The 27,728-nt window shown below is 50.6% G+C and overlaps 1 protein-coding gene across 1 annotated transcript in view; it reads left to right on the top strand.

The window, feature by feature from the left end:
- LOC144611399 (uncharacterized) overlaps positions 1-27,728 on the top strand; it is a 62,298-nt gene that overhangs the window by 10,993 nt on the left and 23,577 nt on the right. Inside the window, exons 2-7 of the mRNA XM_078430469.1 lie at positions 7,734-7,855; positions 19,217-19,295; positions 19,385-19,556; positions 21,681-22,116; positions 25,600-25,735; positions 26,617-26,703. Of these exons, the coding sequence (XP_078286595.1) occupies positions 7,734-7,855; positions 19,217-19,295; positions 19,385-19,556; positions 21,681-22,116; positions 25,600-25,735; positions 26,617-26,703 (1,032 nt within the window). The remainder of the gene's footprint in view (positions 1-7,733; positions 7,856-19,216; positions 19,296-19,384; positions 19,557-21,680; positions 22,117-25,599; positions 25,736-26,616; positions 26,704-27,728) is intronic.

Here is a 27,728-nt window from a genome sequence, read left to right as displayed (position 1 = left end):
GAGATCCCCATTGCAACATGTTTCATCTGTCCAGGCTTCCTGAGTGCGTAAAATATCCATGCGCAATGATATCTGAGGCTCACTGTAGAGTGAAACGAAAATAAACTGGAACTAATGGTCCAAATCGTGCCCGGAGTGAAAGCTGTCACAGTCCTTTAGCTCAAAGGCATTTTTTGCCCCGTGACTTGCTGGGAATCCAACCTGCTAAAGCAACTTCAAGTTAACGAGTAACTTGATGCTCCAGTTAATGATGGTGATGATGATGGATCTAGAAGCCTGTTTTGTTGTACTCATCCATGGTTGCCTTTGGGAAGGAGGTGATGAACCACCCTAGTCTTCTGCTGATGGTGATGGATGCCCCCTGCTGCACTGTTGGGTACAGCACCAAAACACAGCATCCATCTTGTCTGCATGAATGATACTTGCACCTAGGGTTGCCAACTGTCCCGCATTAGCCGGGATATCCCGTATATTGGGCTAAATTGGTCTGTCCTGTATGGGACTATGGGACCGCCCTTGTCCCGTATCAGGCCCGGGGGGCACTGTGGGCCCGGACACTGTAGGCCCGGAGGCTGCAGTAGGTCCTGGGGGCCCAGGTGCCGCCTAATGGAGGTTGCGTAGCAACCTACATCCCATTCCCGGGTGGCCGCCATTGGTGGAGCGGGAGCACGTGGCCACTGGCTGGGTGAGGTCACGTGGGGCGCGGGGTGGCGATGTCACCTTTTATCCCTTATTTGGTAGTGAGAAAGTTGGTAACCCTACTTGCACCTCCTCCAACCTCATCTACTGTATCCGTTGTTCAAGATGTGGACTCGCATACCAAACGTAGACTGGGCGATCGTTTCGCGGAACACCTACGCTCAGTCCGCCTGAACCTACCTGATCTCCCGGTTGCCAAACACTTTAATTGTCCTTCCCATTCCCACACAGACCTTTCTGTTCTAGGCCTCCTCCATTGTCAGATTGAGGCTAAACGCATATTGGAGGAACAGCATCTCATATTTCGCTTGGGCAGCTTGCAGCCCAGTGGTATGAGCTTTGATAACTCTAACTACAAGTAACCCCAGCATTCCCTTTCTATCTATCCCTCCCCCACCCAAGTCGCACCAGCTTCTCATTTTCACCCAACGAACAGCAAACAATGGCCTGTTTCCTTTATCATCGTTACTATTTTGCGTATCTTTCATTCATTGTCCTTTATCTCTCTACATTCGTCTATATCTCTCGTTTCCCTTTCCCGTGACTTTCAGTCTGAAGAAGGGTCTCGGCCTGAAACGTCACCCTTTCCATCTCCCCAGAGATGCTGCCTGTCCCGCTGAGTTACTCCAGCATTTTACTGCTAGATACTACTTTAGCTTTAGGCTTGCTTTTCTTGGCTGGGCGCTTAAGTGCCTTGTGTTTTAATAATTTATGGAGTTCCAAGCTTCAGGCGGCACGGTGGCGCAGCGGTAGAGTTGTTACCTCACAACGCCAGAGAACCGGGTTCGATCCTGACTACCGGTGCTGTGTGAATAAATTGGATGTGGAGAGGATATTTTCTTCTACGAGAATCTAGAACAACAGGTCATCGCTTAGAAATTAGGAGTTACCTCTAAGAAAGAGAAAGCAATTCTGTTTTACCTGAGTGTTTACAATTCTCCGGAGTTTTCTTCTGCAAAGGGTGCAAAGGGTGGAAGCAAAGTCTGGATAATTTTTAGATGGCAGTAAGGGGACTCAAGGTAGGCCAAGGGGCAGAGAAATTTCCAGTACAGGCCAGGATGTGAAGTTGAGATTACCATTAGATCGGCCATGACGAAGGGATTAAAATAATGACTTAGACTTAGACGAAGGGATTAAAAGTACCATTAGCAAATTTGCAGATGATACTAAGCTGGGGGGTAGTGTGAATTGTGAGGAAGATGCAATAAGGCTGCAGGGTGACTTGGACAGGTTGTGTGAGTGGGCGGATACATGGCAGATGCAGTTTAATGTAGATAAGTGTGAGGTTATTCACTTTGGAAGTAAGAATAGAAAGGCAGATTATTATCTGAATGGTGTCAAGTTAGGAGGAGGGGGAGTTCAACGAGATCTGGGCGTCCTAGTGCATCAGTCAATGAAAGGAAGCATGCAGGTACAGCAGGCAGTGAAGAAAGCCAATGGAATGTTGGCCTTCATAACAAGAGGAGTTGAGTATAGGAGCAAAGAGGTCCTTCTACAGTTGTACCGGGCCCTGGTGAGACCGCACCTGGAGTACTGTGTGCAGTTTTGGTCTCCAAATTTGAGGAAGGATATTCTTGCTATGGAGGGCGTGCAGCGTAGGTTCACTAGGTTAATTCCCGGAATGGCGGGACTGTCGTATGTTGAAAGGCTGGAGCGATTGGGCTTGTATACACTGGAATTTAGAAGGATGAGGGGGGATCTTATTGAAACATATAAGATAATTAGGGGATTAGACACATTAGAGGCAGGAAACATGTTCCCAATGTTGGGGGAGTCCAGAACAAGGGGCCACAGTTTAAGAATAAGGGATAGGCCATTTAGAACGGAGATGAGGAAGAACTTTTTCAGTCAGAGAGTGGTGAAGGTGTGGAATTCTCTGCCTCAGAAGGCAGTGGAGGCCAGTTCGTTGGATGCTTTCAAGAGAGAGCTGGATAGAGCTCTTAAGGATAGCGGAGTGAGGGGGTATGGGGAGAAGGCAGGAACGGGGTACTGATTGAGAGTGATCAGCCATGATCGCATTGAATGGCGGTGCTGGCTCGAAGGGCTGAATGGCCTACTCCTGCACCTATTGTCTATTGTCTATCTTATTTAAATGATGGGATAGACTAAAGAGGCCGAATGGCCGCCTCCTGCCCCTAATCTGTATATTCTAACATTCTTTAAAATATAATGTTTTTATGAGGGAATTGCTTGCATGGCCTGCATTTATTGTCCACTCCAAATGGTCATACAGCTTGGAAACAGGCCCCATCATAGGTTCACCAGGTTAATTCCCGGAATGGCAGGACTGTCGTATGTTGAAAGACTGGGAGCAACTGGGCTTGTATACACTGGTATTTAGCAGGATGAGAGGGGATCTTATTGAAACATTTAAGATTATTTAGGGGTTGGACACGTTAGAGGCAGGAAACATGTTCCCAATGTTGGGGGAGTCCAGAACCAGGGGCCACAGTTTAAGAATAAGGGGTAGACCATTTAGAATGGAGATGAGGAAAAACTTTTTCAGTCAGAGAGTTGTGAATCTGTGGAATTCTCTGCCTCAGAAGGCAGTGGAGGCCAATTCTCTGAATGCATTCAAGAGAGAGCTGGATAGAGCTCTTAAGGATAATGGAGTCAGGGGGTATGGGGAGAAGGCAGGAACGGGGTACTGATTGGGAATGATCAGCCATGATCACATTGAATGGTGGTGCTGGCTCGAATGGCCTACTCCTGCACCTATTGTCTATTATCTGCCCAACTTGCCCACAGTGACCAACATGACCCAATCTACACTAGTCCCACCTGCCCGCATTTGCCCTATATCCCTCTAAACCTATTCATGTACTTCCCCAAATGTTTTTTTTAATGTTGTGAAAGTACCTGCCTCAACTATCTCCTCCGGCAGCTTGTTCCACATACCTACCGCCCTTTGTGTAAAAAGAATGTTGCCTTTCAGGTGCCTATTAAATCCCCCCCCACACCTTAAACCTAACCTATGTCCTCTGGTATTTGATTCCCCCACTCTGGGTAGAAGACTCTGTGCATTTGCACGATCTATTCCCTTGACAAGGTGGGATGGGCTGACACCTGCAGATGGTGTTCCCTTGGATCTGCTGAGCAGGAGATTCCAGGATCCAGGCTGCTTGAGAATAATGGAGCCTTGTCAGGTCTCCAAGCCGGGACTTATAAAATAGTCATGACCTACATCAGAGTTAGCTCCGAGCCGATTGGATTACGACAGTGTTCAAAGTGAGATATCATGGGTTAGCGTGGGACAATGGAAGCTGTTGAACGATATGTAACAGGTTAGTGCTTCTAATATTCTGGGCAAACTGGATTGTCTTCAGCAGGGACACATGTCCGAGCCTTTGAGTGTAAATGAAATATGCAGGGGGGAGGGGTGCGGGCAGGTCTGTCTATTTTTAGAACCCTTCAAGTTCAGTTAAAACTGAGATGCAGTGTTTCAGAAAATAGACGCAAAAAGCTGGAGTCACTCGCTGGAGTGTCACTCCAGCTTTTTGTGTCTGTCTTCGGTGTAAGCCAGCATCTGCAATAACTTCGTACACGTGCTGTGTTTCAGATGCAGTTTCGTTTGCGCGTTCAGCATAAATATCCACGGTGTTTCTTCACCCAGCCTCGGTCAATGTCCGTTGTTCATACGTTCCTTTGTGTTGGAATATCTTTGTGTTCGGGCGGCGCGGTGGTGCAGCGGTAGAGCTGCTGCCTGACGGCGCCAGGGTTCGATCCTGACTGTGGGTGCTGCCCGTACGAAGTTTCTACCTTCTCCCCCTGACCGCATGGATTTTCTCCGGGTGCCCCGGCTCTCTCCCACATTCCGAAGACGTGCGGGTTTGTAGATCAATTGGCCTCTGTAAATTTGTCTCCAGTTCGCAAGTTATAGGAGTAGAATTGGGCCATTCGGCCCATTGAGTTCTCTCCGCAGCATGCTGGATTGAACTAGTGTGTGGTCGGTGGAACCTCGGTGGGCCGAAGGGCCTGTTTCCACGGTGTACCTCTCTAAACGAAACTAAGTTAAACTACGCTGAACGAAACAAAAAGACCAGTGTACCACCAATCCCCTCTCTAATGATAGAGTTTCAGTTTGGGCCTCAGTAATGCCCATGTTTTCGGTGCTTGGAGTGAGATTGAGTCTGAAGAAGGGTCTCGACTGGAAATGTCACCCATTCCTTCTCTCCAGAGATGCTGCCTGTCCCGTTGAGTTACTCCAGCACTTTGTGTCTACCTTGATTGAGATTGAATGCAGTTTTATTCCATCCTGCAGTGCGAACCTGCAGAGCGATGAGAGGCAGGAGCTGTCTCACACTGTTGTTCTTTAGCTGTAATTATGCGTCTTGAACAGAGAGCCTTAGTCACGTGCCCGTCACAAAGGGGTGTCGCACATATCGCGCCTCCAGTCAAAACGAGGCACAAACGTTCATCGTGGCTGGCACTGGCAATGGCACCCAGCCCTGCTCTAGGGTTGCCAACTTCCTCGCTCCCAAATACGGGACAAAGGGTGACGTCACACCGCCCCACGTGACCTCGCCCAGCCAGCGGCCACGTGGTCCCGCTCCACCGATGGCGGCAGCGGGGGGGGGGGCGGTGATGTCACCCTTTGTCCCTTATTTGGGAGCGAGGAAGTTGGCAACCCTACTAATACGGGCCAAACGAATATAGCCCAAAATAGGGGATGTCCCAGCTAATACGGGACAGTTGGCAACCCTACCCTGCTCTGACCTTTGCAGCTGTGACTGCACCAGGTAGAACTCTTCACCGACGATGTTCCTACTCCAGAGCAGCACAGTGGCCAGTTCTGAGGTGAGGGTGGGAGCGTTTTTGCTGGGCCTTCCAGCAAGAAACCCTATGAGGTATCACAAAATGCTGGAGTAACTCAGCGGGTCAGGCAGCATATCTGGAGAGAAGGAATGGGTGACGTTTCGGGTCGAGACCCTTCTTCAGACTGATGTCTGAATGTAGCTTAGTGTAATGGTGTCACTCTTGTTATGTGTCATGCTTTTGTCCACACTGCTGTTGACACTGAAGAAGGGTCTTGACCCCTTAAAGTCACCCATTCCTTCTCTCCAGAGATGCTGCCTGACCCGTTGAGTTACTCCAGCATTTTGTGTCTACCTTCGATTTGTACCAGCATCTGCAGTTATTTTCCTACTGAACATATGATGCTGATGCAATGCCAGCAGTGCTAATTCGGAGCTGACCGCACCAAATATTTCCCCTTAAACTTGCTCAACTCAGCAGAGCAGGAAGAGGTCTCCAACCCAGCTCCCTCCACCATCCCCCAGTGCTGTTTGGACACGTCTATGGGATTTGACCCATTGAAGGTGGTGCAGCGGGCAGTGCTGCTGCCTCACAGCACCAGAGGCTCGGGTTCAATCCTGACCTCGAGTGCTGTGTGTGTGTGGAGTTTGCACATTCTCCCTGTGACCACGTGGGTTTCATAGAAACATAGGTGCAGGAGGAGGCCATTTGGCCCTTCAATCCAGCACCGCCATTCATTGTGATCATGACTGATCATCCACAATCAGTAAAACCCGTGCCTGCCTTCTCCCCATATCCCTTGATTCCACTAGCCCCTAGAGCTCTATCTAACTCTCTCTTAAATTCATCCAGTGAATTGGCTTCTCCTGCCTTCTGTGGCAGAGAATTCCACAAATTCACAACTCTCTGGGTGAAAAAGTTTTTTTCTCACCTCAGTTTTAGATGGCCTCCCTTTTATTCTTAGACTGTGTGGCCCCTGGTTCTGGACTCCCCCAACATTGGGAACATTTTTCCTGCATCTAGCTTGTCCAGTCCTTTTATAACTTAGTACGTTTCCTCCGGGTGCTCCGGTTTCACAGAACATAGAACAGTACAGCAAAGGAATGTTTGTGCCGATCATGATGCCAAGCTTTTCACCTGTACCTCGGTACCTAAACGATACTAAAGTTAAACTTATCTAATTTGCCTGTACATAATCCATATCCCTCTATTCGGTAAATGGCGGTGCTGGCTCGAAGGGCCGAATGGCCTACTCCTGCACCTATTGTCTATTGTCTATTCCTTGCACTTCCTTGTGCCTGTCGAAAGACCTGTTAAATGTCACTATTGTATCTGCCCTGGCAGTGTGTTCTACCCTGAGGGAAAGGTTCTTTAGATATGCGCGCAGACCAAAGGATCGGGGTGAGTCTAAGGCTTGGGCAGAGGTGAGGGCAGAACCGGACAGGGTGCATGTTGGGAAGGAACTGCAGATGCTGGTTAAAACCGAAGACAGACAACATGCTGGAGTAACTCAGCAATAGACAATAGGTGCAGAAGGAGGCCATTCGTCCCTTTGAGCCAGCACCGCCATTCAATGTGATCATGGCTGATCATTCTCAATCAGTACCCCGTTCCTGCCTTCACCCCATACCCCCTGACTCCGCTATCCTTAAGAGCTCTATCCAGCTCTCTCTTGAATGCATTCAGAGAATTGGCCTCCACTGCCTTCTGAGGCAGAGAATTCCACAGATTCACAACTCTCTGACTGAAAAAGTTTTTCCTCATCTCCGTTCTAAATGGCCTATCCCTTATTCTTAAACTGTGGCCCCTGGTTCTGGACTCCCCCAACATTGGGAACATGTTTCCTGCCTCTAACGTGTCCAACCCCTTAATAATCTTATACGTTTCGATAAGATCTCCTCTCATCCTTCTAAATTCCAGTGTACACAAGCCTCGTCGCTCCAGCCTTTCAACATATGACAGTCCCGCCATTCCGGGAATTAACCTAGTAAACCTACGCTGCACGCCCTCAATAGCAGGACAGGCGTAGGAGGAATGGTCGAGACCCTTCTTCAGACAGTCCCGCTGAGTTACTCCAGCATTCTGTGTCTATCTCATGGGTGCATGTTAGGATTTGCACAGCGGAGTTTGGATCAAGTCAAAGATGGCAGGCCACAAAGGAAGCCTCATTCACAAAGGCTTCTCATTCACCAAGCTGTGAGGTTGCGTAGACCTCGGCTGGTTGCTAGGATTGATCCGTAACTGTTGTCTGAAGCAGATTTTTCTGTCTGATTGTTTAGTTGCAATGTGGCAGTCTCGGCCCGGATCGGCATGCCAGGGCACTTTACCAGGGCGATCTACAGCTCGTTCCTCCAGCCTGCAGTCTCTGCTGTAGAACCATCTCTGAGGAGGTGACTGCCAGGTAAACCCGCCCTCCAGAGGCCGTGACTGTTGTCCATGTCCTGCCTCGTGTACACACGGTCTGCCCCACATTGCTGGCAACTTGTGGGTGAAAGTGAACTTTGTGCCATCGTCAGTAATCTGACCAACGTACCGGCGAGACCATGTGAGAATATGTGAGGGGGAGAGAGTGAGGGGAGAGAGTGTGGGGGGAGAGAGAGAGTGTGGGGGGGAGAGAGAGAGTGTGGGGGGGAGAGAGAGAATATGTGAGGGGGAGAGAGTGAGGGGAGAGAGTGTGGGGGGAGAGAGAGAGTGTGTGGGGAGAGAGAGAGTGTGGGGGGGAGAGAGAGAGTGTGGGAGGGAGAGAGAGTGTGGGGGGGAGAGAGAGTGAGGGGGGGAGAGAGAGTGAGGGGGGGAGAGAGAGAGTGTGGGGAGGGAAATAGAGAGTGTGTGAGGGGGAGAGTGTCTGGGGGGAGACAGGGAGAGAGGGGGGGAGAGAAATGGATTACATGGAGTACAATGTATCATCCACAGCTAGCGATGTGTTTATAGTAGGAGCGATGTCATAGAGCCATCCAGTGTGGAAACAGGCCCTTCGGCCCAACCTGCCCACACCGGCCAACAATGTCCCAGCTACACTAGTCCCACCTATAACCATATAACAATTACAGCACGGAAACAGGCCCGTTCGGCCCTACCAGTCCACGCCGACCACTTTCTCTGACCTAGTCTCATCTTCCTGCTCTCAGACCATAACCCTCCAATCCCCTCCCATCCCATCCATATACCTATCCAATTTACTCTTAAATAATAAAATCGAGCCTGCCTCGACCACTTCCACCGGAAGCTCATTCCATACAGCCACCACCCTCTGAGTAAAGAAGTTACCCCTCATGTTACCCCTAAACTTTTGTCCCTTAATTCTGAAGTTATGTCCCCTTGTTGGAATCTTCCCCACTCTCAAAGGGAAAAGCCTACCCACGTCAACTCTGTCCGTCCCTCTTAAAATTTTTAAAACCTCTATCAAGTCCCCCCTCAACCTTCTACGCTCCAAAGAATGAGGACCCAACCTGTTCAACCTCTCTCTGTAGCTTAAGTGCTGAGAGAGAGAGGTTGAACAGGTTGGGTCTTTAAGCCTGCGCTTGCTTGGTCCATATCCCTCCAAACCTGTCCTACCCATGTCCCTGTCTAACTGTTTCTTAAACGTTGGGATCGTCCCAGCCTCGACTACCTCCTCGTTCCATGCACCCACCACCACCACCACACTTTGTGTGGGAAATGATCACCCCTCAGATCCCCATTAAACCTTCCTCCCCCCTTCCCCTAATATTCCATCGCGGGCGAGAGTGTGTGGGGGACGGAGCAATAGACAATAGGTGCAGGAGTAGGCCATTCAGCCCTTCGAGCCAGCACCGCCATTCAATGCGATCATGGCTGGTCACTCTCAATCAGTACCCCGTTCCTGCCTTCTCCCCATACCCCCTCACTCCGCTATCCTTAAGAGCTCTATCCAGCTCTCTCTTGAAAGCATCCAATGAACTGGCCTCCACTGCCTTCTGAGGCAGAGAATTCCACACCTTCACCACTCTCTGACTGAAAAAGTTCTTCCTCATCTCCGTTCTAAATGGCCTACCCCTTATTCTTAAACTGTGGCCCCTTGTTCTGGACTCCCCCAACATTGGGAACATGTTTCCTGCCTCTAATGTGTCCAATCCCCTAATTATCTTATATGTTTCAATAAGATCCCCCCTCATCCTTCTAAATTCCAGTGTATACAAGCCCAATCGCTCCAGCCTTTCAACATACGACAGTCCCGCCATTCCGGGAATTAACCTAGTGAACCTACGCTGCACGCCCTCCATAGCAAGAATATCCTTCCTCAAATTTGGAGACCAAAACTGCACACAGTACTCCAGGTGCGGTCTCACCAGGGCCCGGTACAACTGTAGAAGGACCTCTTTGCTCCTATACTCAACTCCTCTTGTTACGAAGGCCAACATTCCATTGGCTTTCTTCACTGCCTGCTGTACCTGCATGCTTCCTTTCATTGACTGATGCACTAGGACACCCAGATCTCGTTGAACTCCCCCTCCTCCTAACTTGACACCATTCAGATAATAATCTGCCTTTCTATCCTTACTTCCAAAGTGAATAACCTCTCACTTATCTACATTAAACTGAGGAGGTTCGTGTCCCTTCCCCACACGGCTGCGTGCAGCTCATCAGCTTCATCACCACCATTGTGACATCACGGTGCCCTCATTGTAAGCTGCACCTGTGGCCTTGAGCACCCTAGGGTGGCAGCTGCAGCTCGGCTCGGCTCAGCTCGGCTCAGCGCCAAGCGGACACCAGCAACTAGAATGCTCTGATTGTGAGACGCGTTTTATCGGGAGTGGATTCTCAGGGCTCTCGCTGCGGCGGCGGTCAATGCCCGCGGCCAGGGTCAGAGCCGGCCATCCTTCACACCCCCCCCAAGGTAATCGCTCCTGTCCCCCGAGCCCCTATCTCACGGGAGAGGGTCAGGCCTTTGGGGGACTTGCTGGAATATGGGGTGGCCCAGCGACTGACGCCCCCGGTTCCATCCCGACCTGCCTCTGTGGAGTTCGCACCTTCTCCCGGTGACCGCTGGCGTTTCTCCGAGTGCTCCGGTCTCTTTTTTAGGCGGGGGGGCGGGTTCGTTTTAGAGATAAGGCCCGGAAACAGGCCCTTTGGCCCTCCGAGTTCACATCCACCAGCGATCTCCGCACATTAACGATATCCTGCGCACTCTAATTCACACTTGTACCAGGCCGATTAACCTACAAAAACCTGGGGCAGACACAAAATGCTTGAGTAACTCAGCGGGTCAGGCAGCATCTCGGGAGAGAAGGAATGGGTGACGTTTCGGGTCGAGACCCTTCTTCTCTCCCTAGACGCTGCCTGACCCGCTGAGTTACTCCAGCATTTTGTGTCTGCCTTCGATTTAGACCGGCATCTGCAGTTTTTAATCTACAAACCTGTACGCCTTTGGAGCGTGGGAGGAAACCGAAGATCTCGGAGAAAACCCACGGGGAGAACGTGCAAACTCCGTGCGGACAGCACCCGTAGTCGGGATCGAACCCGGGTCTCCGGCGCTGCAAGGACTGTAAGGCAGCGACTCTACCGCTGCGCCACGGTGGTTCCCTCCCACATCCTAAAGACATGCGGGTTTACAGGTTAAATGGCCCTTTGTAAATCGCCCCCCCCTAGTGCGAAGGGAAGTGGGTGAGAAAGTGGGGATAACATCGAACTAGTGTGAACTGGTGATCGTTGGTTGGCGTGGACTTGGGCCTGTTTCCCTGCTGAATCGTTCAATCCGTGGTGCAAGAGATAAAGGGAATTCGGAGAGACTCATTTTCCTTCAAGCAAGGAAGTTACCTTGGGAGAAGAGTCTGGAATTTTGAGGGGAAAACAATGTGCTGGAGGAACTCAGCGTGCCAGGCAGCATCTGTGGGCGGAGGGCGGAGTTGACATTTCGGGTCAGATGGAGGAAGAGATTCCAGGAGAAGTAAGGAAAAGGAGAATCCCAAGGATCCAAGGGTCTCGACCCGAAACGTCACCCATTCCTGCTCTCCAGAGATGCTGCCTGACCCGCTGAGTTACCCCAGTTTTTTGTGTCTATCTTAGATTCAAGGAGAACCTTGCTAGAGTTGTTGAAAATGACAGGGGCAACTGAAACCACAGATGGTTCCCTAGTTGGAGGGTCAGTAGTTAGGTTGGGAGGGGGGGGGGGGGGGGGGCAGACACAAATTTAAGATTTATGGGCAGATGAACTAAAAAGGGAATTAGGAGATGTTTGTTATTACCTAATCTGAGGAAATACATTCTTGCCTTAGAGGGAGTACAGAGAAGGTTCACCAGATTGATCCCTGGGATGGCAGGACTTTCATATGAAGAAAGACTGGATAGACTATGCTTGTACTCGCTGGAATTTAGAAGACTGAGGGGGGATCTTATAGAAACATATAAAATTCTTAAGGGGTTGGACAGGCAAGATGCGGGAAGATTATTCCCGATGTTGGGGAAGTCCAGAACCAGGGGTCACAGCTTAAGGATAAGGGGGAAGTCTTTTAGGACCGAGATGAGAAAACATTTCTTCACACAGAGAGTGGTGAGTCTGTGGAATTCTCTGCCACAGAAGGTAGTTGAGGCCAGTTCATTGGCTATATTTAAGAGGGAGTTAGATGTGGCCCTTGTGGCTAAAGGGATCAGGGGGTATGGAGAGAAGGCAGGTACAGGTTACTGAGCTGGATGATCAGCCGTGATCATATTGAATGGCGGTGCAGGCTCGAAGGGCCGAATGGCCTACTCCTGCACCTATTTTCTATGTTTCTATCTATTACAATGAAAAGGTGAACTACCTGAATTGGTTGGTGGCAGCATATAACTTTAAGAAAGGGCAGGATTAATAATTTTAAACAGGAGCTGAGGTTAAGAAATAGTTTATGTAGCACTGTCAAAGACCCGAGTGGCACCGCACCATAGACCTGAGTTCGATCCTGACTACCAATGCTGTCTGTGTGGAGTTTGCACGTTCTCTCTTTGACCGCATGCTCTGGGTCCTCCCGTTTCCTCCCACATCCCAAAGACGTGCAGGTTTGTAGTCAAGTCAAGTCAATTTTTATTTGTATAGCACATTTAAAAACAACCCACGTTGACCAAAGTGCTGTACATCAGTTCAGGTACTAAGAAACCAACATACAATGGCACACAAACATAACAGCACATACATAAACAGTTCACAGCGCCCCCAAAAACGTGCAGGTTTGTAGGTTCTATAAATAGTACCTATTGTGTTGGATGTTGAATTGAATTGAATTGAATTTATTTGTCATTGAAAAATTATTTTTGAACAAAATGTCGTCACCATACAGGGTTCAGTTCGGTTTATTTTATTGTCACACGTTTATTGTTCAGTGTAAAGCTTTTTGTTGCATGCTATCCAGTCAGCAATAGACAATAGATAATAGGTGCAGGAGGACGCCATTCGGCCCTTCGAGCCAGCACCGCCATTCAATGTGATCATGGCTGATCATTCTCAATCAGTACCCCGTTCCTGCCTTCTCCCCATACCCCCTGACTCCGCTATCCTTAAGAGCTCTATCTTGTTCTCTCTTGAATGCATTCAGAGAATTGGCCTCCACTGCCTTCTGAGGCAGAGCAGAAAGACAATACACGATTACAATCGATCCATTTACAGTGTGTAGATACATGATAAGGGAATAACGTTTAATGCAAGGTAAAGCCAGTAAAGTCCGATCAGGGATAGTCCGAGGGTCACCAAAGAGGTAGATAGTAGTTCAGCACTGCTCTCCGGTTGTGGTAGGATGGTTCAGTTGCCTGATAACAGCTGGGAAGAAACTGTCCCTGAATCTGGAGGTGTGCGTTTTCACGCTTCTGTACTTTTTGCCTGAGGGGAGAAGAGGGAATGGCCGGGGTGCGACTCGTCCTTGATTGTGCTGCTGGCCTTGCCGAGGCAGCGTGGGTTAATATAGAGCCAGTGTGAAAGGGTGAAAAGGTCAGTCTGAAGAAGGGTCTCGACCCGAAACGTCACCCATTCCTTCTCTCCAGAGATGCTGCCTGGCCCGCTGAGTTACTCCAGCATTTTGTGATACCTTCGATTTGTACCAGCATCTGCGGTTATTTTCCTGCACAGTGTGAAAGGGTTGGCGTGGACTCGGTGGGTCAAAGGGCCTATTTCCAAACAAAGCAACAAAGGCTATTGAGGGCGTGCAGCGTAGGTTTACTAGGTTAATTCTCGGAATGGCGGGACTATCATATGTTGAAAGACTGGAGCGACTAGGCTTGTACACACTGGAATTTAGAAGGATGAGAGGAGATCTTATCGAAACGTATAAGATTATTAAGGGGTTGGACACGTTAGAGGCAGGAAACATGTTCCCAATGTTGGGGGAGTCCAGAACAAAGGGCCACAGTTTAAGAATAAGGGGTAGGCCATTTAGAACGGAGATGAGGAAAAACATTTTCAGTCAGAGAGTTGTGAATCTGTGGAATTCTCTGCCTCAGAAGGCAGTGGAGGCCAATTCTCTGAATGCATTCAAGAGAGAGCTAGATAGAGCTCTTAAGGATAGCGGAGTCAGGGGGTATGGGGAGAAGGCAGGAACGGGGTACTGATTGAGAATGATCAGCCATGATCACATTGAATGGCGGTGCTGGCTCGAAGGGCCGAATGGAGGGCGTGCAGCGTAGGTTCACTAGGTTAATTCCCGGAATGGCGGGACTGTCGTATGTTGAAAGGCTGGAGCGATTGGGCTTGTATACACTGGAATTTAGAAGGATGAGGGGGGATCTTATTGAAACATATAAGATAATTAGGGGATTGGACACATTAGAGGCAGATAACATGTTCCCAATGTTGGGGGAGTCCAGAACAAGGGGCCACAGTTTAAGAATAAGGGGTAGGCCATTTAGAACGGAGATGAGGAAGAACTTTTTCAGTCAGAGGGTGGTGAAGGTGTGGAATTCTCTGCCTCAGAAGGCAGTGGAGGCCAGTTCGTTGGATGCTTTCAAGAGAGAGCTGGATAGAGCTCTTAAGGATAGCGGAGTGAGGGGGTATGGGGAGAAGGCAGGAACGGGGTACTGATTGAGAGTGATCAGCCATGATCGCATTGAATGGCGGTGCTGGCTCGAAGGGCTGAATGGCCTACTCCTGCACCTATTGTCTATTGTCTAAAAACTGAATTGAACTGAAGTGATTGCAGCGACGAGGTCTCTTCATGATGTGGATGGACTGGAAAAGCCGAGACTGATATCCTTGTAACAGAGGACGCCGGGAAGGCACACGGATAAAAGTGAAGGGGGCCGGCCTCATGAAGGGTATAGATGGGGGGGGAGAATTACTGGAATCTAAGCCCTGGTAGCCCAGCCAGGGGCTGGATCGTTGCTTCATTTGCTTGGGTTGAGCTGGAGGTACCTCAAGGTGCCTGGTCCAGCAGCAGAGATACTTGCTCATCCTGTATCCGTGCTGAACGTTGCTTTAGTAGTTGTCCCCAAGGTTAGTGTTAGTCGTTGTTCCAGTGGGCCTCTGCCTTGACTAGGCACAGGGTGACAGGGCCCGAGGGGGTCAGTCTACAGGAGGCCAGACAAGGGTGGCCACGTTGGCGCAGCGGTAGAGTTGCTGCTTTGCAGCGCCGGAGACCCGGGTTCCATCCCGATTACGGCCGCTGTCTGTACGGAGTTTGTACGTTCTCCCTGTGACCTGCGTGGGATTTCTCCAATAACTTTGGCTTCCTCCCACACTCCAAAGACGTCCAGGTTTGTCGGTTAATTGGCTTCGATAAAATTACAAATTGTCCCCAGTGTGTAGGATAGCGCTCGTGTGCGGGGATTATCATATCATATATATACAGCCGGAAACAGGCCTTTTCGGCCCTCCAAGTCCGTGCCGCCCAGTGATCCCCGTACATTAACACTATCCTACACCCACTAGGGACAATTTTTACATTTACCCAGCCAATTAACCTACATACCTGTACGTCTTTGGAGTGTGGGAGGAAACCGAAGATCTCGGAGTAAACCCACGCAGGTCACGGGGAGAACGTACAAACTCCTTACAGTGCAGCACCCGTAGTCAGGATCGAACCTGAGTCTCCGGTGCTGCATTCGCTGGAAAGCAGCAACTCTACCGCTGCGCTACCGTGCCGCGGTCGGAGTGGACTTGCTGGTCGGCGTGGACTTGGTGGGCCGAAGGGCCTGTTTCTGCGCACTCTGCAACTCTGCAACTTCACTCTGCAACTATGACTAAACCTAAATCCTTTGTCTTTTCCTCCTCCTCTCTTTTGGATCAAATGTCTTTTGATTCATTTAATCTGCCCTCTGCTCTTTCACAGATCCTTTTGTTCTCGCTCTGTCTCTCGTTCAACTATCACAGAGAACTTTTCCCAGGTCTGACGAAAGTTTAGTTTAGTCTAGAGATAAAAGCGCAGAAACAGGCCCTTCGGCCCACTGAGTCCGCGCCCACCAGCGATCCCCACACACTAACCCTACACCTACACACACAATAGACAATAGACAATAGACAATAGGTGCAGGAGTAGGCCATTCAGCCCTTCGAGCCAGCACCGCCATTCAATGCGATCATGGCTGATCACTCTCAATCAGTACCCCGTTCCTGCCTGTCACACCAGGGACAATTTTACATTTGCACCAAGCCAATTAACCTACAAAACCTGAAGAAGGGTCCCGACCCGAAACGTCACCCATTCCTTCTCTCTCCAGAGATGCTGCCTGTCCCGCTGAGTTACTCCAGCATTTTGTGCCCACCTTTAAACTACAAACCTGTACGTCTTTGGAGTGTGGGAGGAAACCGAAGATCTCGGTGAAAGGTCACGGGGAGAACGTACAAACTCCGTACAGACGAACACCCGTAGTCAGGATCGAACCCGGGTCTCTGGCGCTGCGAGGCAGTAGCTCTACCCCAACGCCACCGTGCCGATGAAAAGTTTGTTTCCATCTCGCCAGACGCTGCCTGGCCCAATGGATATTTTTTTTAATTTTAAAAGTGATTCAGTTCAGTTCACTTGACCAAGTGTCTAGATTTTATTTGGATTATTTTGGGTTAAATTGGGCTCGGGGAATCTTTCATCTCCCGAGTTCCCGAAGCCCCAGGGTGGTTAGCAGGGGACAGGGGTACTCTGACGCGGGGCATGCTTTGAGCAGGGCATTTGCTGTGAGCTGCCTGCTCTCTCTGACCACACCACTCTGCTGCAGTGTCTATGGCCAAGAGTCTCCATCAGCCTCGGGACAACTTACAATCACACGGGCGGCACGGTGGCGCAGCGGTAGACAATAGACAATAGGTGCAGGAGGAGGCCATTCGGCCCTTCGAGCCAGCACCGCCATTCAATGTGATCATGGCTGATCATTCTCAATCAGTACCCCGTTCCTGCCTTCTCCCCATACCCCCTGACTCCGCTATCCTTAAGAGCTCTATCCAGCTCTCTCTTGAATGCATTCAGAGAATTGGCCTCCACTGCCTTCTGAGGCAGAGAATTCCACAGATTCACAACTCTCTGCCTGAAAAAAGTTTTTCCTCATCTCAGTTCTAAATGGCCTACCCCTTATTCTTAAACTGTGGCCCCTTGTTCTGGACTCCCCCCAACATTGGGAACATGTTTCCTGCCTCTAATGTGTCCAACCCCTTAATAATCTTATACGTTTCGATAAGATCTCCTCTCATCCTTCTGAATTCCAGTGTATACAAGCCTAGTCGCTCCAGTCTTTCAACATACGATAGTCCCGCCATTCCGGGAATTAACCTAGTAAACCTACGCTGCATGCCCTCAATAGCAAGAATAGCAAGTAGAGTTGCTGCCTTACAGCGAATGCAGCGCCGGAGACCCGGGTTCGATCCCGACTACAGGCGCTGTCTGTACGGAGTTTGTACGTTCTCCCCGTGGGTTTTCTCCGAGATCTTCTGTTTCCTCCCGCACTCCAAAGACGTACAGGTTTGTCGGTTAATTGGCTGGGTAAATGTAAAAATTGTCCCTAGTGGGTGTAGGATAGTGTTAATGTACGGGGATCACTGGGCGGCACGGACTTGGTGGGCCGAAAAGGCCTGTTTCCGGCTGTATATATATGATATGATATGATATGCTGGCAGCCTTGCCGAGGCAGCGTTAAGTGTAGACAGGTTCACTGGAAGGGAGGTTCGTTTGCGCGATGGTCTGGGCTGCGTCCACAATTCTTGTTTTACTTGTGTCACGAATGGAATTGTTCCCAAACCATGGGATGCACCCGGACAAAATGCTTTCCACTACGCATCTGTAGAAGTTGATGAGAGTTGTCGGAGACATGTCGAACTTCCTAAGCTTTCCAAAGCCCTTGTTATACACACTCTGGTTCTCCCCGTGACCTGCGTGGGTTTTCTCCGAGATCTTCTGTTTCCTCCCGCACTCCAAAGACGTACAGGTTTGTCGGTTAATTGGCTTAGTAAACGTAAAAATTGTCCCTAGTGGGTATAGGATAGTGTTAATGTGCGGGGATCGCTGGGCGGCGCGGACCTGGTGGGCCGAAAGGGCCTGTTTCCGCGCTATTATCTCTAAACTCTAAACTAAACAGTCCTTGGGATGTGGGAGGAAACCAGAGCACCCGAAAGAAACCCACGTGGTCACAGGGAGAACGTGCAAACTCCACAAAGGCAGCACCGGAGATCAGGATGGCAGATGGATCAAGGGATCTGTGAGGCAGCAACTCTACCTGCTGCACCACACTGTGCTGCATCGGAGATGGATAAAACTAGGCAAACCTGCAGTGCGACGTAAAAAGGTCGGGGGAGCAGGACACAGGGACATTCAGGGAATCCTTGTATCCATCACTGGTTGGAGCAGTGCATGTTCATAAGTTCTCGGAGCAGCATTAGGCCATTCGGCCCATCAAGTCAACTCTGCCATTCAATCATGGCTGATCTATCTCTCCCTCCTCAACCCCATTCTCCTGCCTTCTCCCCGTAACCCTTGACACCCTTGACAGAACGTGACAAAGCGGCAGATAGATTTTGTGCGCCGAATGGTGTTCAACGTAAGGAATCGTGAGATGGTTCACTTTGGACTTGAGATAGATATTTTCTAGTCACGAACACAGACGCAAAAAGCTGGAGTAACTCAGCGGGACAGGCAGCATCTCCGGAGAGAAGGAATGGGTGACGTTTTGGGTCGAGACCCTTCTTCAGACGAGTCACGATGTTGCGTACTTTCAAAGGAAGAAAGATATTTGGGAATCTCTGGACAGGTTCATTGGCCTCTGTGAAATTGTAATTTGTCCCTGGTGTGTAGGATAGTGCTAGTGTGTGGGGATTGCTGGTCGGCACGGCCTTAGTGGGCCAATGGGTCTGTTTCTGCACTGTATATCTAAAGTCAGAAGGTTATACGGTTATAAGTGATAGGAGCAGAATTAGGCCATTCGGCCCATCAAGTCATCAAGATGAATTTAAGAGAGAGTTAAATAGAGCTCTAGGGGCTAGTGGAATCAAGGGATATGGGGAGCAGTTGGGCACAGGTTACTGATTGTAGATGATCAGCCATGATCACAATGAATGGTGGTGCTGGCTGGAAGGGCCGAATGGCCTCCTCCTGCACCTATCTTCTACGTTTCTATGTAAGTCTACTCTGCCATTCGATCATGGCTGATCTATCTCTCTCTCCCTCCTAACCCCATTCTCCTGCCTTCTCCCCTGACACCCTGAAGTCTAAAGTCTGTAGAAAGTAAAAAAAGATGGCGGTGTCACTGTTGTGCAGGAAAACTGAGCCAGGAATGAGGTGCGTGGTGCAACAGGTTGAAGAGAGGGGCCGGGTGGCCTCCTGGCGTTTCCATGTATCCGTGATTGATTTTGGCTTTTGCTTTGAAGCTGGCAGGCGGGACCGAGAATGCACAGTCACGTGACCGGCCACGTTGGCAGGAAGTGGGCAGAGGAGTCGACCCCTTGGGTAAGCTGCACTCTGACCCCTCACTCACCCCGACGGGATGTCGTCGTCCTTGCCTTTAACGGTGGTCTCTGTTTCCCCCCCCCCCACAGGTCTCGGAGTTGCCCAGCGCGGCGGGAAGCAGGGGCCACTCGCTGAGGGGGGAGTGGACGCCGGGCGCCAGCGCCCCGTCACTGCGGGGGGAGAGCTGGAACCGGGACGCGCCCTCCGACAACTCCGCCTGGCTCCAGTCACGCAGCAGAACAAACTCGGTGGGCTCGCGGGGTAATGGCTTCCTCACTCCCAGCAGCTCGGTCTCTCAAACTTGCCTCCCGCAGGGAAGACGCTGGACGACTGGGAAGATTTAGAGGGATTTGGGGCCGAATGCGGGCAATTGGGACTGGTGTAGACGGGGCAGTGCGGCAGGAAGGAACTGCAGGTGCTGGTACACACCAAAGGAGCAAAGGGGTCCTTCTGCAGTTGTACAGGGCCCTAGTGAGACCGCACCTGGAGTACTGTGTGCAGTTTTGAGGAAGGATATTCTTGCTATTGAGGGCGTGCAGCGTAGGTTTACTAGGTTAATTCCCGGAATGGTGGGACTGTCATATGTTGAAAGACTGGAGCGGCTGGGCTTGTATACACTGGAATTTAGAAGGATGAGAGGGGATCTTATCGAAACGTATAAGATTATTAAGGGGTTGGACACGTTAGAGGCAGGAAACATGTTCCCAATGTTGGGGGAGTCCAGAACAAGGGGCCACAGTTTAAGAATAAGGGGTAGGCCATTTAGAACGGAGATGAGGAAAAACTTTTTCAGTCAGAGAGTTGTGAATCTGTGGAATTCTCTGCCTCAGAAGGCAGTGGAGGCCAATTCTCTGAATGCATTCAAGAGAGAGCTAGATAGAGCTCTTAAGGATAGCGGAGTCAGGGAGAAGGCAGGAACGGGGTACTGATTGAGAATGATCAGCCATGATCACATTGACTGGCGGTGCTGGCTTGAAGGGCCGAATGGCCTCCTCCTGCACCTATTGTCTATTGTCTAAGATATACCCACCATGCTGGAGTAACTCAGCGGGACGGGCAGCATCTCTGGAGTGAACGAATGGGTGACGTTTCGGGTGGAGACCCTTCTTCATCTTCTAGAGTAGATGGGGCATCTTGGTTGGCATGGGCAAGTTGGGCCGAAGGGCCTGTTTCAATGGTGTACGACTCTACGACGAAACTTGCTTTGTTTTCTCTAGAGAACCAGGGGTTGAGAGGACATCTGATAAAGTATTTCATCTGATGGAATTTAAAAGAGAGTTAGATGGAGCTCTAGGGGCCAGTGGAATCAAGGGATATGGGGAGAAGGGGTTACTGATTGTGGATGATCAGCCATGATCACAATGAATGGCGGTGCTGGCTCGAAGGGCTAAATGGCCTCCTCCTGCACCTATTTTCTATGGTTCTATGTACAATGATGAGAGGCCATTATGATCGGGTAGACAGTCAGAACCTTTTTCCCGGTGTGGAAATGTCAGGAGGGCTAGAGGGCAGAAGGTGTAAAGTTTAAGGTGAGAGGGGGTATAGTTGAAAGTAAATATGTGGGGCGAGTTTTTTTTTACACAGAAGATGGTGGGTGGAATACGTTGGAATACGTTGCCAGGGATGGTGGGGGAGACAAATGCGCTGGTGGGATTGAAGTGGCTTTTAGATCGGTGGCTGGATATGCAGGGAGTGGAGGGATGTGAGTCAGGTGCAGGGGAGAGGGTGGGGAGGGGGTTGGATCTCAGAGGGTGAAGGTGGGGGGGTGGAAGGGGGGGGGTGGAAGGGTGGGGGGGTGGAAGGGTGGGGGGGGTGGAAGGGTGGAAGGGTGGGGGGGTTGGAAGGGTGGGGGGGGTGGAAGGGTGGAGGGGGTGGAAGGGTGGAGGGGTGGAAGGGTGGGGTGGAAGGGTGGAGGGGTGGTGGGGTGGAAGGGTGGGGGGGTGGGGGGGTGGATCTCAGAGGGTGAAGGTGGGGGGGGGAAGGGTGGGGGGTTGGAAGGGAGGAAGGGTGGGAGTTGGATCTCGGGGTGAAGGTGGGGGGGGTGGAAGGGTGGGGGGGTGGAATGGTGGGGGTGGAAGGGTGGGATGAGGGATGGAGGGTTGGGGGGGTGGAAGGGTGGGGGGGTGGGGGGGTGGAAGGGAGGAAGGGTGGGAGTTGGATCTCGGGGTGAAGGTGGGGGGGTGGAAGGGTGGAAGGGTGGGGGGGTGGAATGGTGGGGGGTGGAAGGGTGGGATGAGGGATGGAGGGTTGGGGGGGTGGAAGGGTGGGGGGGTGGAAGGGTGGAAGGGTGGGGGGGTGGAAGGGTGGGGGGGTGGAAGGGTGGGGGGTGGAAGGGTGGGGGGTTGTGTCAGAGGGCAGAGCTGATCGTGCGTCTGTCCCCGGCAGGCGTGGACGTGGTGAGTGGGGAGAGGGCCATTGGCCGCAAGCCCCGGGTGGAGAGTGGCTACTTCTCGCTGGAGCGCGCCAAGTCGGACTCCGTCCACAACCTGTGCCCGGCGGGCGGGCAGCGGGCGGCAGAGGGCTGGAGCGCGGAGCCTAGCTCCTCGCCCGCCCCGGCGTCCGGGCTGCTCCACCTGGGCCGCCTCACCTCCTCGCAGAGCTCCTTCGAGTCGGAGACCAGCTGGGGCACGGCCGCCAGCGCCGGCAGCGCGGACCACAGGGCCTACCGCCGCGACTACAGCTCGCTGGCGGACATCCCCAACACCAAGAGGATCGGCAGCCGCGAGACGCTGGAGCAGGACTGCAAACCGCTGGCGCCGCGAGCACGCACACGCAGCCCTGGCCGGGAGGAGGTCGAGCGCTTGTTTGGGCAGGAACGCAGGTTAGAATCATCACCATGTCCATCCGGGCCAACTCCTCTCACTGGTTGGGACACACGGGGCTGGAGTAACTCAACTCAACAACTTTGGAAAGTCATTTCCGTTGGTGACTGTTCTCCTGATAGTTTATTCACAAAATGCTGGAGTAACTCAGCGGGTCAGGCAGCATCTGTGGAGAACATGGATAGATGACGTTTCACAGAGTGCTGGAGTAACTCAGCGGGTCAGGCAGCATCTCAGGAGAGAAGGAATGGGTGACGTTTTGGGTCGAGACCCTTCTTCAGAATTTTTTCTCCTGATAGTTTATCCTCGTTATTCCATCAAATCCGTTCACGATTTTGTTCGGCTCAACCAAAGTCCCTTTAGTGGGGAATAATACAAGATTCTCTAATTCCTCTACCTTGCCCAACTACCCTTCCGGCAAATCTCCTCTGCACTCTCTCTCTCTCTCTCTCTCAGTATTCCTCAAGTGTCCACCATCGGATGTGACGTTCTGGCCCTTCGGACAAGATGAAAGTCTGATGCACCTTTCTTGTATTTATACTCTGTTTATAAATCAAGATATTCTATAAACATAAGTAGCCTAAGCAGTTCCGTGTAGGAAGGAACTGCAGATGCTGGTACAAACTGAAGATAGACACAAAAAGCTGGGGTAACTCAGCGGGACAGGCAGCATCTCCGGAGAGAAGGAATGGGTGACGTTTTGGGTCGAGACTGAAGAAGGGTCTCGACCCGAAACGTCACCCATTCCTTCTCTCCGGAGATGCTGCCTGTCCCGCTGAGTTCCTCCAGCTTTTTGTGTCTATCTCAGCAGTTCAGTTTCAGTCTAGTTTATTGTCATGTGTACCGAGGTTTAGTGAAAAGCTTTTGTTGCGTGCTCACCAGTCAGCAGAAAGACAATACATGATTACAATCAAGCCATTTACAGTGTGTAGATACATGATAATAGAATAACGTGTGGTGCAAGGTAAAGCCAGCAGAGTCCGATCAAGGATAGTCCGAGGGTCACCAAAGAGGTAGACAGTAGTTCAGGACTGCTCTCTGGTTGTGGTAGGATGGTTCAGTTGCCTGATGACATCTGCCCCAGAATCAGAAGGTGTGTGTTTTCACTTCTGGACCTTTAGCCTGATGGGAGAGGGGAGACGTTTTTCCAAACTGTCCCCGATAAAACATCACCGTTCCCTCACCGTCTCCCACTAATAAGCGGGATTTATTCCCACCCAAGCAAACAGCTGAAGTTTAGTACCATAGGCTGGAACTATGTGTTTAATCGCAAAGAGATTAGATGTTGTAGGGACTGTTGTAGAGGGAAAGATCACCATGACCTAGAATGAACTGGAGCAGAACGCCTCCACTAACAGGAGTTTCTCTTCTGCATTTAAATTTGAAAGCAGGTTTTTAATTTTATCTTGAAACCTGTGGAAAATATCGAATGGTGAAAGGCTTGGATAGAATGGATGTAGAGAGGTTGTTTCCACTAGTGGGAGAGTCTAGGACCAGAGGTCATAGCTTCAGAATTAAAGGACGTTCCTTTAGGAAGGAGATGAGGATGAATTTCTTTAGTCAGAGGGTGGTGAATCTGTGGAATTCATTGCCACAAACGGCTGTGGAGGCCAATTCAATGGATATTTTTAAGGCAGAGATAGATAGATTCTTGATTAGTACAGATGTCAGGAGTTAGGGGGAGAAGGCAGGGGAATGAGGTTAGGAGGAAAATATATCCGCCATGATTGAATGGCAGAGTAGAGTTGATGGGCCGAATGGCCTAATTCTGTTCCTATCATTTATGAGTTGATGCCAATTAACCTCCCAGCTTGAGCAGGAAGGAACTGCAGATTGCTGGTTTATGCTGAAAATAAACACAAAATGCTGGAGTAACTGAACGGGTCAGGCAGCATCTCTGGAGAAAAGAGATGGGTTTCGTTTCGGGTCGCGCATGTAGAAGGGTTCTGACCTGAAACATCACGTATCTCTTTTCTCCGGAGATGTTGCCTGACCCGCTTAGTTACTCCAGCACTTTGTGTCTAACCTACCAACCTTTAGGTCTTAGGGATGTGGGAGGAAACCAAAGAATTTGGAGGAAATCCACGTAATATGCACCCTGGTTCGATCCCGACCACATGTGCGGCCTGTACGGAGTTTGTACGTTCTCCCCGTGACCCGCATGGGCTTTCTCAAAGTTCTTCGGTTTCCTCCCACACTCCAAAGACGTACAGGTTTGTAGGTTGATTGCCTTGGTACAAGTAGAAATTGTCCCCGGGGCATGTAGGATAGTGTTAATGCTTGGGGATCGCTGGTCGGTGCGGACTTGGTGGGCCGAATGGCCTGTTTCCGCGCTGGAAACACTAGACGGAACTCTCTCAGCACCAGGGATGAAGTGCCATAGTTTCCCAAGGATATTAAAGATTCGTAAAAAGAAAGGTTGAGTTGGATAATCCCTGAAACTATGCATGGGGGTTGGAGAATGTGATTAACCTATGATTTTTCTTGGAACTGCCGTTAATTTATGATTCTCTTGCTGCTCACTGAGATGCTTATGGACTTCATGTTTAGTTTAGATTATTGTCACGTGTGCTGAGGTACAGTGAAAAGCTTTTGTTGCGCGCTAACCAGTCAGCGGAAAGACTGTACATGATTACAATCGGGCCCTCCACAGTGTGCTGATGGATGATAAAGGGAATAACGTTTAGGGCAAGATAAAGTCCAATTAAAAATGGTCTGAGGGTCTCCAATGAGGTAGATAAAAGCTCAGGACCGCTCTCTAGTTGGTGATAGGATGGTTCAGTTCTCATTCCAGAATATTCCCACCTGATAAAGTTTGCAGCTTCCGTTCTCTCATCTGGGAGAATTATTCCCATTGGGAGGAAGAAAATAAAATACCATGGATGCTGGCAATCTGAAATAATAATCGTAACATGCCGGGCAACCTCCAGGGGGCATGTGTGGGTTAACGTTTCAGGTCCATCATCTTAAGGATATTTTTCAATGCCTTTTTTCGAAAGATGGTGGAAGATTAGTTTAGGGAAAAAAAACTGCAGATGCAGATACGGAAAATTAATTTAGTTTAGTTTCGAGATGCGGTGTGGAAACAGGACCTTCGGCCCACCAAGTCCACGCCGACCATTGAAAATAGGTAGACACGTCATGCTGGAGTAACTCAGCGGGGTCAGGCAGCATCTCGGGAGAGAAGGAATGGGTGACGTTTCGGGTCGAGACCCTTCTTCAGACTGAATATTTGGGGGGAGTAAAATTGGTGTTTGGTGGGTGGGGAGATTCAGCGGCTGAAGGGTCCGTTTCTGCACTCTGACTCCGTGAGGTAAAAGGGGCGTGGGAGTGGGACTAGCAGGGGAGATTTGGCGGGCCGAGTGGTCTCCCTCACTGTTGTTTGAGTCTATGCTTTATTATGCAAGTGGTAATGAAACCCCCAGAGCAGGGTCTGATGCCCAGTGTCACTGAGTGAGGTCTCGTCGACTGTCTTGCAACAGGCCTGTCGCCGAGACGTACCGTGAGTTTGGCCCCGGCACGGCAGGGGGCTCCGGGAGAGAAGCGACCGCCTCCCATCGGCTTGACGAAGAATCGAGAACGAGTAAGGTCTGCCCCAGGAAATTCCAGCAGAAGGAGGTTAGTCGTAGTTAGGGTTGCCAACTGTCCCATATTAGCTGGGACATCCCGTATTTTGGGTTAAATTGGTTTGTCCTGTACGGGACTGCTCTTATCCCGTATTAGGCCCGGGGGGGGGGGTGCTGTGGGCCCGGACGCTGTAGGCCCGGACGCTGTAGGCCCGGACAGTGTGGCCCGGACGCTGTAGGCCCAGACAGTGTAGGCCCGGAGGCCCGGGTGCTGCATAACAGAGGTCGCCTAGCAACCTTCCTCGCGGCCGCCCTTGGTGGAGCGGGAGCACATGGCCGCTGGCTGGGTGAGGTCACATGGGGCGCGGGGCAGTGACGTCACTTTGTCCCTTACTTGGAAGTGAGATAGTTGCCAACCTTGTCACAGTTCGTGTTTCAGCCTGCATGAACACCCGGTTTGTTGGATTAGTGGTAGGATGGTTTTAGGGAAAAGAATGAAAGACAGACTCATTGATGATTCAACTTGAATTCATTCATTGAAACTTACCCAATAGTGAAAGGCCTGGACAGAGTGGATGTGGAGAGGATGTTTCCACTAGTGGGAGAGTCTAGGACCAGAGGTCACAGCCTCAGAATTAAAGGATGTTCATTTTGGAAGGAGATGAGGAGGAATTTCTAACAGATAGAGGGTGGTGAATCTGTGGAATTCTTTGCCACAGAAGGGTGTAAAGGCCAAGTCAATGGATATTTTTAAGGCAGAGATACTGTTGATAGATTCTTAATTAGTACGGGTGTCAGGGGCTGTGGGGAGGAGGAGAATGGGGTTAGGAGGGAGAGATAGATTAGCCGTGATTGAATGGCAGATTAGACTTGACGGGCTGAATGGCCTAATTCTGCTCCTATCACATGCGACCTTATGATATTCCCTCCTAGACTGAACAAGAAATCCCTCAGCAGTCTTTCTCCAGCCTGGCGAAGAGTAAAATGCGAGATCCTCCCTCAAGTGCGCAGTACGACAGGGTGAGTTCGTGTCACGTTTCTACATTGCAATGCGTGGCGTAGGTGTGCTGCGGCTGTGGACTCGTGCCTGGACAATGAACTCATCTGCTCAGCGGCACGGCGGCACGGCAGGTAGACCTGCTGCCTCACAGCACCAGAGATCCTGACACCCTCTCTGTGCGGAGTTTGCACGCTCTCCCAGTGACCGCCTGGGTTTCCACCGCCCGGATGCTCCGGTTTCCCCCCCATCCCAAAAGACGTGCAAGTTTGCAGGTTAATTGTCAATAGACAATAGACAATAGGTGCAGGAGGAGGCCATTCGGCCCTTCGAGTCAGCACCGCCATTCAGTGTGATCATGGCTGATCATTCTCAATCAGTACCCCGTTCCTGCCTTCTCCCCATACCCCCTGACTCTGCTATCCTTAAGAGCTCTATCTAGCTCTCTCTTGAATGCATTCCGAGAATTGGCCTCCACTGCCTTCTGAGGCAGAGAATTCCACAGATTCACAACTCTCTGGCTGAAAAAGTTTTTCCTCATCTCAGTTCTAAATGGCCTACCCCTTATTCTTAAACTGTGGCCCCTTGTTCTGGACTCCCCCAACATTGGGAACATGTTTCCTGCCTCTAACGTGTCCAACCCCTTAATAATCTTATACATTTCGATAAGATCTCCTCTCATCCATCTAAATTCCAGTGTATACACTGTTCCAGTGGTCCTCTGCAAATCGCCCCTAGGGGGTGGATGAGAAAGTGGGAGAACATTGAACTAGCGTGAACAGGTGATGGATGGGCAGTGTGGACTCGGTGGGCCGAAGGGCCTGTTTCCATGCCGTACCTCCAAACTAAACTGAACGTTGGTTAGAATTTTATCTCTAAACTAAACCCGGTCAAGTCAAAAATTGAAGCAAGATTACAATATTCCTACCTCTGACTCCGTCTATTTGTAGTAATAATAGTAACCCTGGGTTGCCAATGTACACAGCAACCTCGCGCATTCTCTTATCCACCATTTTAAGGCATCTGACGGGTGACTCATCTGCATTCA

This window comes from Rhinoraja longicauda, chromosome 40 (genome assembly GCF_053455715.1).
Source record: "Rhinoraja longicauda isolate Sanriku21f chromosome 40, sRhiLon1.1, whole genome shotgun sequence".
Taxonomy (NCBI): Eukaryota; Metazoa; Chordata; class Chondrichthyes; order Rajiformes; family Arhynchobatidae; genus Rhinoraja; species Rhinoraja longicauda.
Note: the sequence above shows the minus strand (reverse complement) of the source record. Positions and strands in the feature narration are given on the sequence as shown.